The sequence below is a fragment of the Salvia miltiorrhiza genome, chromosome 7 (assembly GCF_028751815.1).
Source record: "Salvia miltiorrhiza cultivar Shanhuang (shh) chromosome 7, IMPLAD_Smil_shh, whole genome shotgun sequence".
In the NCBI taxonomy this organism is placed as follows: Eukaryota; Viridiplantae; Streptophyta; class Magnoliopsida; order Lamiales; family Lamiaceae; genus Salvia; species Salvia miltiorrhiza.
In genome coordinates this window covers 17,132,973-17,143,999 of record NC_080393.1, presented here as the reverse complement: position 1 = coordinate 17,143,999, position 11,027 = coordinate 17,132,973, and the positions used below count along the sequence as shown (strand labels likewise).

Genomic DNA, 11,027 nt, shown 5'->3' with positions numbered 1-11,027 from the left:
GTGGGTGGGGTGGGGAGGCAGGGGGCAGGGGCTGGGGTGGGGTGGCGAAACTACCAGATTTATTAAAATGAAATGCATTTTTTGTATAGTTTAATGCATTTTATGTGAAAACTTTATGCATTTTTGTTTGATTTTATATGCATGTGAAACATGCCTATTTTTGGGGGGGTGGTAATGGGGAGGGTTGGGGGGTGGTGTGGGCTGGATTGGGGGGTGGTATGGGGTGGGGTGGTGAAAATACCAAAACTGGAAAAATTAAATGCATTTTTCTGTTCAAAGTTATGCATTTCATGTGAAAACTTTATGCATCTTTGTGTGAAACTATATGCATCTAAAATATATCTATTTTGAGAAAATCTAAAAAAATATATATTTTTTTTAATTATTAAATCTGAAAATTACATTCCAATTTTACCCCTCCAGATTTTGCCTTGGAATCCTTGCCACGTGTCACCATCTTGATGCGCCACATGTCATAAATGTGTGGTCAAGATTTGGATCTAGGGATCTATTATAAGCATTGGGATCTATATGATCCCATTCCTATATATATATATATATATATATATATAATAGTAAAACTTGTGGGCCTGAATGGGCTAGCCCGAAACCCAGTGGATTAGGGTCGAAAAATTTTAGCTCGAAAAATAAAAAAAAAATTGACTGACTCGAACCGAAAATAACCCGAAACCGAATGGGTTGGCCCGAAACCGAGTGGGCTGGCCCAATTGACACCCCTAGCCACTATAGCAATGCCTCGTTGGCAATTATTATTATTATTATTTTTGGTGGGTTTTAGCAGTTCGGATCCTCTGTCCCCATTTCCTGTGCCACTTCATGTCCCAACTACAAAACTACACCGTTTTGGATTTAATTTGTTTTCCTTTTCTTTTATTAACATTTAATTAAATGATTCGCTTGTATAGGCTCGGCTGAATGAAGCCACGAATCTTCTTCTTCCTCTTTCATTCTCTAATTAAATCTCTTCTATTCTCTCTTGCAAAATTTCTCTCTCCAGCCATGGGAGTCTCAATATCAAAACAATCTTATCTCATGTCCACCAACTGTTCGATAAATTTACATACTTTGGCAACTATTAGAATTTTTGATTAACAAACAAGGAATTTTCAGAAACACAACAATAATTCTCATTCAATCAAGAATCACAATAACACAAAAATACATAGAAAATGGGCTGAAGAAACCAATCCATGACTTGAGGCAGGAAAATCACAACAAAAAATTATAGCCAATCACAACACTCTGTTATTCAAACCAATCCATCAGACTCTAATAATTAAGAATTCACGAAGAACTATAGAAAATAAAAGAAACCAATAGCTAAATCTCGTGAATTCTTTGGCGCAATCGAATAGTTTACCTTGAAGAAATTCAGAATATGAAATCCTCATTTTTCGATGCAAAGAGAAATTTTGCAAAAGAGAATAGAGGAGATTTAGTTGGAGAAAAAAAGAGGAAGAAGAAGATTCTTGGCTTCATTCAGCCGAATCGATACGTGCAAATCATTTAATTAAGGGGGGTGTATTCGTTGTGGAATTTGATGGATTTCTATGGATTTTAAAAGTTTGGGTGTATTCGTTCAAGACTTTTAAAAGTCCATATAAATCTGGGTGTATTCGTTCAAGACTTTTTAAAATCCATACAAATCTAGGTGTATTCGTTATTCCATTGATTTAAAATCCGGAATGACTTTCATGGATTTCATCCAAAAAATACACACGACGAAATCCGGTCAAGAACCACGAGAATTGAAATCCATAAAGTTTTAAGCGAGCGCTGAGTTCCAGCGCCCGCGGCCAAGAAGCCAGCGAGCGCTGGAACTCAACAATCGTTGCATCGGTTGTCCCCCAGTAGTTGGGTTCTGTGCGTTGCTCATGGCATCAGCTATGCAATTCTGCACAATGATCCAAACAGTAAGTGGGATGTCAGGACATACATAGTTGCATAATTGACAAATAAAAGCACAATTTAAATCACCCATAATTGCATGTTCTGTGGGACCTATAAAATAAATTAAAGCATAGCAACAATGGTGATTAGAAAACGGAATTGTGGAGACAAACAATTAAGGCAGAGCTTATTATGGTCAGCCAGTACCACACTTCCAGCGCTCGCTGGAACTCAACGGTCGCTGGGTTTCCAGCGGGTGCTGGGACTCCGCGGGCGCTGGGTCTCTTATAGCGGGCGTTGGTTCTCCGCGGGCGCTGGTTTCATGGAATTCAATACCAAAATTATCCCGTAAAGTCTTCGAAAATCAGTGAAAATCGGGGTGAAATCCAACCACGAATTCTTTGAAAGTCGTCTGGAATTTATGTGAATTCCATGGAATTTAAATTCCATGGACTTTTTAAAGTCTGTGGAAATCCACAACGAATACACCCCCTAAATGTTAACGAAAAAAAAGGAAAACAAAATTAATTAATCCAAACGGTGTAGTTTTGTAGTCGGGACATGACGTGTCACAAGAAATGGGGAGAGAGGATCCGAAATGGGGTTTTAGGGTAAACATGCGTTGAAAGTTCCAAAATGAGAACATGGTTTAAAATTAATTAGATTTGATAAACAACTGAATTAGTCTATCTGCGAATAATTGACTGCCACGTACACAAAACATACGCGTAACGTGAGTCGGTGACGGCCCGAAATCAACTCCACGTTTCCTTTCTCCATAAATACCCCTAAACTGCTGAATTTTGTAATTTCTAAAATCAGGAGAGAGAATATTCACATCATCACAGAGATCCGTCGCCGACTATCGCCGGAGCCATATCTTCCGTCCTTCTCCGGCAATTCTTTCTTCGGATCAATTTCTAGACAGCCGATCTCGCCGTGAAAATGGTAATAACCCTGTCTTTTAGTATGGCTGTAGAATTTCTTGCTCTTCTTCCCTTTTCTGTCCGTTTGTGCTACGGTGCAATATGCATATGTTCCATAGCGATCTTTTCTTCTAATCGTTTATATCTTATGGTTTCTTTTTCATTTTGTCATTTGTGCTTTTGTTTTATTTTTTTCTTAGATTTCAATCTAGATCTCGTCGTAGAGGACGGTTGAGGTATGAATTGCTTTAGGGTTTTAACTAATAGAACAGAGTTTGGTGCCACCATTCTTTGTTTCTGATATTTTAGGATTTTTTGCATCTAGATGGAAATTGATTGATGTTAATATATCCGTATTCTGTTAAAGCCGTAGATCTTTGCTCTAAAGGTACCTATTGAATTACCTCGGGGCTCGGGTAGTCGCGTTGCGATTTGGGCGGTTTATTGATTTATTTTAGTAGTTAATTTTGTAAATATTTCTATTGCACAAAATATATTTACTTGAAAAGGATTTATCTTATAATTTGGGGCTTGTTTTGAAGGTGAAACGAGTGTGTCATAGTTTTAATTTCTGTTTTTCAGACATGATGATACAATTAGATTATGTTTGGATTCATGTAATATGTGATTTGATGCTGCATGCAGACAACTTCAAGGAGGCTTGCCGACAGGAAGGTAGAGAAGTTTGAGAAGAATATCAATAAACGTGGAGCGGTTACCGATTCGAGCGCGAAGAAGGGAAACAACTTAGCTGTTGGCCCAGTCTTGATTGGGTTTTTCATTTTTGTCGTCATTGGATCATGTAAGGCTTTCGTTCCTAATAATTTTCAAGAATGATGAACATACTTGTTTGACCATTTGTTGTTTGTTTTTCAGCCCTATTCCAGATAATCAGGACGGCAACAAGTGGAGGCGTGGCTTAACTTGGCTCATCTTAAGAGTGGCGTTACATTTCAAAATGTCGAAGCTTTATGTTGTTCTGTAAAACTATCCCGGCTTTGTTTCTCTCTCACTATCGTATAATTATCAGAATCCTTTTGATGCGAATACATTTTTGCTACTGAATCAAAATAATTGAATCTGAAAAAACAAAACCAGCAGGGTAGTTGAATGAAGTAGTTCAAAGAGTAATTCAGAAACAATAACGAGGATGGATTGATCCATAATATACATAGATTATTTGGTTCGAAAATTGAATTTGAAGACTAAGCGATAGCAGTCAAACAAGGGTGAAAAGCAGTGCCGCAAGCAATCCATTGCCTCTTCCTTGCGCGCGGTAGCACACAGCCAGGGACCTTGAGCCATTCCCGGCTCGAAAGATCATAAGTAACTAGTCGATTCATTTGTCTTGACCTGAGGGATAACATAAGCAAGCCTTTGTTACCCAGACAAGTCATTCTAACGTGCTTTCCATAAAATTCCAAGCACCATATGTTTGGCATTCTGTCAACCTCCTTCCACAGCAGAGTCATCTTCTGCAGCTCCCATATGCACACGCATGTCGCTGCATTCTTCGTCAGCAGCCCCACCAGCATTATCCTTCCCCCACTCTCCGCCAGTGTATGATCACTCAGGTGCAGAGGAACCGGGATTGCATACTGTTTCCACATCCCGTTCTCCATCTCATACGACAACAACCCTTCCGGGTCTGACCGCATGAAATACAGCGTCCCATCAACTGAAACCGCCTGAGACCTGAAGTTGAGCGCTAGTGGAAGCTTGATACTCGGGGGCATGCTTCCTGGGCGAATCCAAGAGTTCTTTGCAGAGTCGAACACTTCGTAGTCCCCCTCACAACCTACCCAAAGGATCTTATACCCTGAGCTGGCAGAGCTACCATTCAGCGTCATCCCAACAGCTACGCGCGACCACACCTTCACAGACCTCGCTGGCAACTCCTTGAATGACCTCGTCAGAGGGTTACACACATAGAAGCTTCTGTGCCCAATATCAAGGAAGCATATGAGACCTCCTGCTGATGCCACTGGCAACACAATTAGTTTGGTTGGCAACGCAGGCACTGTTGGATGGTGCCACTTCTTCAATGACGGATCATACATCGCTCCAGTATTGACATTCTCGTGGGTGATGGTGTAGAACCAAGACTTTGCATGCTTTACTTGAGCACATTGCTGGGAGAAGCTTTGAGAAGTCAGCAATGAATTCCACTTCCGACAAACTGAACGGAAGCGGAAAAACGTCGCTATGGGAAGTCTTGCTATTACAGCTTCAAAGAGGTCCTCTGGAAAATCTTTCCAGATATGATCTTCCATGATTTCGTTTGAGCTTGTAGCAGTAGTAGCTTTTCCACGACTACGCTCCTTTCTAGCTTTCTTTGAGGGCGGAGGTTTGCCCGGTTCCAGCATTTTTAGATTTTCAGATTTACCAGCAGTCATTATTATGTTGCAACAACTGTCTTCCAAGGAGCTACCTTCAAGATTCAAGAAACACCATCTGCAATATAACCCAGGTATATTCAGATACTAAAGTTGGCTAAGTAGCAAAAGACAAGTTCATAAAATTTAGTACCGCAAAGGACAACCAGAAAAATGAAGAGGCAATAGTATCAAACTCATATACTGTTAGAATGTGATCTTGTTAGTAAAAAAAATATTTGAACGTGGTACGACAATGACAAGAAATCAATCGAGTGATAAACTAACTGGAAAAATTAGTACACAGGATAAATAATCAATTAACATTAGAGGAACATACATAAAATAAGAAAAATTATAAAAATCTTCGTAATCACAAATTGCAAGAAGATAATTAATATGACAACACAGTTTGTAACACAAAAGATCCAAGTCTATAGTACTACTTGCTAGCTATAACAGCAAGCATACATGCGCATGAAATTTGAGCCAGAGATAAATGATTTCATGCACTGTGCACCCAATGTCATGGTTCTAAAGGATACATTTGATAGGGTAAATCAAACTGTAACTCTACATTTACAGCAGACTAGGTACCTACGAATCTCTTGATTACAAGCAAATGACGACTGAATTATAGATCCCTAATATTTTCTTAAATTGTATGAGGATCTGGCGATCAATCTCTCCACTACAGGGAATCTGTGTTCAAATCTACTCAGGGAAATACCAGATGAATTTAACCAAAAACAAGAAAGCATCCTCAGTTACAAACTTACAATACAATTTCCAGTAACAATTGGATGATCACATACATGTATCTAGAATGATGCCAACATTTGGAATAGTAGAGTGCAAATGATTGCCTTATAACCAAAGCTTCATGGATGAATGCTTGGAACTAGGAAGAACAAAAGAATCTCTGTAAAGTATTCAGACAGATCACAATGCATAGCAGTAAGTAGTTACATCATGTAACAAGCATTTGATCTTGGTTCGAAAAGACAAGATGAGATACCAGTTTAATGAGGTCTATGGTCTGGGTATGTTATCAAGTCTAAATTGATGGTGTAAATTATCGTTTTAGAAGAATATGCCAATTATCAAATACAGTTACTAAGCTTTAAGTGGCAAACAAGCTGGAAAAGCCAGTATGCAGTGACCAGGGAGTAATGATATTATCTAGGGGCGCATAAAAATATAAATAAACAAACAACGGTGAAAAACATCAAACTATCTAGCGCTGATGGACAAAAATGGAGAAATGAAGTACTTGAATCCACAAGAGTCCTAACTACTAGCTTTTTCAACAAGAATTAAATACACCAAACTTGCACCGTAAAAATAAACCAGTAGGAGAGAGAACACAATAACATATGTCCAACTTTCTAATAACTAGTGCCAAAAGGTGCAAATAAACCGATTTATGTTAACAAACAAGTATCCCTATGAAACTATTGGTAGCGTAAGAATAGGCCAACATACAATTTGTCAGAGCAAAAACATAACGCTGGCCCATATATTGCAAAGGCATGAACCAATTTCATCTTATAACCACTTATCTTAAACAGGCAAGAAAATAGTTGCATCTCAGAAAATTGTCAGGAGTGTGGAAGTCAATAGTTATGGTTTTTCTAATTCGCACAAACACGGTAACACACATGGAGAGTCATTGTGCATTATAGAATATCTTCTCCAATAATTCCAGTTATTTATCCAAGCAAGCTAGCATATTTCTGGGTCAAGCTTCTGACTTGATACAAAGAAAAGTTTTCTGATAAAAGTAGCAGGCACAAATGGTCATGCAAAAACCCCAGCACACCTCCAAACTAACAAAGGCTGATGTCGATCATTTTCCCAGTAAAGAATGAATACAAAATGTGAAAATGCCATGATCAGAGTTTGGAAGCTACTAAAGAAAGCTTTGAAGGAAATGGAAAAACTTACTTTGTAAAGGAGAATGTATTCAATAAAAACATTCATAAACCGACATCAAGTTCATGCGTTATAGGAAGAACCAAGTAGGTTAAGTTCATTTAAATTCAATTTGAGACCAAAAATGATGACCGTGATTAAATCAAAACTAACAACCTGACAAATCATATCCTAAGGAGTTGCATCCACCCTTCTTAAACACAAAAAAAAATATTTAAAAAAGGATAGAAAATAAAAAGGTAGAAGCAAAAAAAGGTAATATCAAAATATTCAAAACCATGTATTGCTATCCATGCAATACAAGCTCCTACCTTGAAGAAGAAGAAGAAGTAGAAGGAAGGAGCCTGTCACGATTGAATACCCTATGAAACTTAGGGTTTAGAAGAAGAGTCTCAAACTTCTGATTGACATCTTATAGATGATCAACAGGGGTCATATCCTTGCTGATTAGACAAAAAGGAAGCAATGGGGAAAAGGTGAGTGTCGAGCTGTAGATGAATCCAATAAATTGGATATACATCTAGATCATGCTCATGAGATATGATTTCTTTTGCCAAATTCGAGTGACAGCAAAATGACAAGGAGTTACCTCTGCCATATTCGTGACAACCATTGACAATATCCATTCTTTTTTAATGCAATATTCATGGTATTAAAATCATTAGACTTCACCTTACTTGGGATATGGCATCCTGAACATAAATGTCTGAAAAATATAAAAAAATGGAACACAAACTAAAAGATTTTCTACTGCAGAAGAAGAGTCTCCAGAACTGAGATTTCAATTTTAATCTTGCATCAATACCATGACAAATACACAGTGCAGCTGAAGGGAGATATCAGCAAAGAAAAATTGCAGGATCCCAGCAAATCTGATTATGCATAATCGTGTAGGTCAAAGCTGGCATAGCACCTAAACACAAAATTTTAACTAGAAATAGGACGATACATACCTAAATTGTACACACACTGGTCAAACAAAACCAAGATTATCTTGTAATATGGCTAAATGCTAACACAAACAACTACTAAGGGCACTCATGAAGTCTACAAACAGTACTGAGAGACTTCAGTGACAATTGAAACCCAAAACTCTAAAACCCAGTATTCATTTGAGTGCAAAAATAAAAGCAAGAACAACAAAAATGTAAAAATAAAACTTTCTGGAAATGGAAACAAACCTCCTCTGAAAGTCTAAAACGCCCAGTGACCTGAATTAGGATATAACATAAAAGGACACAAAAAGCAACACTACTCACGAAATTCTTCTTTGAATCAGAAGCAATTTTATCTGGTGCAAAGCAAATCAAGTATTGTTACCGTAGATTTCACGACGAAGACTTATAATACTCAGAACTTCACAACATAAATACTGTGTTAAACCATAGTTTCCACGCCAAAACAGTAGAACGAATGAATCAGAACCTAGAGAGAGAAGAAGGGATGAAAACGTCAAAACCAAAAATAGCATAGACACTTAAAAATCCCTTTCCATTTAAGCAAGTAAACGTTTATAAAATAACAAAATAACAAAAAAACAAAAAATTGCAAGGCGAAAATCAGCGTTGCTGACGATAACCTAACCCAAAAACTGACAGAAATGAATACAAGTTCTTCAAAAAATGAACATCCCCTGATTCGGAGCAACGAAACGTCCAGAAATCAAATGGATGCACAAAAAAATGGAGAAATAATGAGAGACCTGAGAGGTTGGTGGTGCGATGTGGGTTGAAACTGAATGAAGTAATTGGAAGAGAGCGCAGGAGGAGAACCGTAGAGTTCCAAAACCTCTTGTAACTGGCCAATAAGTTGCCGTAACATGGCCACCCCTTCCATCATTCACTCCATAACTACACTCTCTCTCTCTCTGGAGCGCCCCTCCCCCTCCCCCGACCGACCCCCTTCACCCTTTCTCTCTCTATATGTAAAGGTTGTATGTAAATGCGTGCTGTGCGTGTTGTGATGGAAGGGGGATTTGTGTTGTGTTGTTGCTTATTTGTTATTGTTTTATTCTAGCCAATACCGTATTTACACGTCACCACCCCCTTACGATCAATGAGTAGTATTGACCGTGTACGCAAACTTTTCTTCCCTTTTCTTCACCCTACTCGATTGCTATTTTTCCTTTCTCTTCTTCCCTAAATTGACCTTTTCCTTTTTCACTTCTTTTTTTCTTTTCTTTTTTTAAGATTAAATAACACTATTAACTCAAAGCATTTTTAATCGCGAGTCGGACATCTTCGCTTGCAAGTGAACCCCTTCGTTCGTGCCATCGAGCTATGCAGCACGAGCCCCACCTTACAATTTGGCTCACCTCATACCTCCGACGGTGTTTACACGCGCCTCTCTCCCCCCCTCTTTTGAATCGAGCTCGCCGATAAGGGTAAGCATTTGGTTTCGATTCAGTTTTTTTATTAAAAAAAATATATATTCTATTTTTCTTTAAAACAAATCGAATCAAATTAATCAAAATTTTTAAAATCAAAATCGAACCAAAATTGAAAAATCAAAATAAATAAAAGCAATTGAAAAATTCGAAAAAAATTGAACAAACTGAAAAGAAAATGTATAAAAATCTTTGAATTTCGAACAAATACATTAATTAAAAAATTCGATAAATGACTTGGATTGTGTAACTGTCTGGCTCCAAACTTGATGGCTTTCCCCACAGACCAACACGAGTCTTTTCTATCGTTGTCTTTATTAGCGTATTTTGTCCTCGCTCGCACGCTCCCCGAGAAACTTCCTAAGGGGTCACCCATCCTGGAATTGCTCCAAGCTAAGCAGGCTTAACCTTGGAGTTTCTTGTATGCGGACATTGGAAAAGAAGATGCATCTTGTGGGTATAAGTAGCCCAATCAAATCATTTAAGCGCTCCTCGAATACATCATCACATTCCAACATATTCTCAGAATCTCTCTCGTTCGGGTGTGTTTCAGTTCATCCATACGCCCCTCCGCTTGGAAGTCTTAATCGGAGTCGCTCATTATCCGTGCCCTTTTTGCACCGGGGATCACTCCACACTTCGTCCCCAGGCGTTACTCCGCACTTCTATGAGATGCGAGGTTTTAGTTTCATTATGTTGATTGATTAGGAAGAGTGAGAGTAACGCTCGACCAAACCTTTGTTTAGAGTGTTTAGGACTTTATTGTTTTTGTGTGTAGCATGATTAGTCGACCTGCTTAGTCTTTGTTGGGAACTTAATGAAATATCTGAATCCTAGTTTTGATGATACCAAAATCAATAGGTTTCACTTGTAATAGACTAGAACTATTCGAACTCAAGTGTTAGAGTTCTTTCTCTAGTTTAGTTGTTGTTCTGAAGACTGAAGAACGAAGGACTGAAGATGCCGACTCATGTAACGATTAAGGCAAAGTCAAATACTGATATTTGACTTATCAGTCGAAGGATCAGTTTCGACTGATTACTTAATGCGCGCCACGTGGATTCAGCGGACTGATACTAAAGTCAAGTATCAGTTAAACATTCTTCCTCGGACTGAATCTCCAACGTTCAAAGGAAGCCACGCACTCCAGAAGTACAGCTGCATTAAATACAGAGATCTCAGGATCGTCCTTTCTCTGCAGAGGCCATTCCTTTTTGGTGATCACCTTTTCAGAGATGTCGCATCTCCTGCTCTTCAAAGTAGTCATTCTCACCAAGCAAGGAATCTCGAAGATTGAAGCATCTGCCCAAGTTCAAATTACTCTCTGACAGAAGAAATCTTGAAGACCATCTCCGACAACGAATCTATTCAAGACGACTCCTATAAATTGCGCTCGAGGATCACTTCAATCTTCACCGATTCAACAACATAAGCTGAAACGCTGTCGAATTCGTTACTCAGCAAAACCAAGTCTTCCCAAAGTTTGAATCGAAG

General features: G+C 38.5%; 2 protein-coding genes across 2 annotated transcripts; one reads left to right on the top strand and one right to left on the bottom strand.

The window, feature by feature from the left end:
• Window positions 1-2,699: 2,699 nt before the first annotated feature.
• LOC130995637 (uncharacterized) lies at window positions 2,700-3,886 on the top strand. The gene is made up of 3 exons (XM_057921001.1): window positions 2,700-2,859; window positions 3,483-3,639; window positions 3,714-3,886. Exons 1-3 carry the CDS (start codon window positions 2,857-2,859, stop codon window positions 3,758-3,760), a joined length of 207 nt encoding a protein of 68 aa, XP_057776984.1. The 5' UTR covers window positions 2,700-2,856; the 3' UTR covers window positions 3,761-3,886.
• Window positions 3,887-3,943: 57 nt separating this feature from the next.
• Window positions 3,944-9,308, bottom strand: LOC130995635 (F-box only protein 6). The gene is made up of 2 exons (XM_057921000.1): window positions 8,850-9,308; window positions 3,944-5,291 (listed from the first exon to the last, which is right to left on the bottom strand). Exons 1-2 carry the CDS (start codon window positions 8,984-8,986, stop codon window positions 4,043-4,045), a joined length of 1,386 nt encoding a protein of 461 aa, XP_057776983.1. The 5' UTR covers window positions 8,987-9,308; the 3' UTR covers window positions 3,944-4,042.
• Between the last annotated feature and the right edge of the window lie 1,719 nt (window positions 9,309-11,027).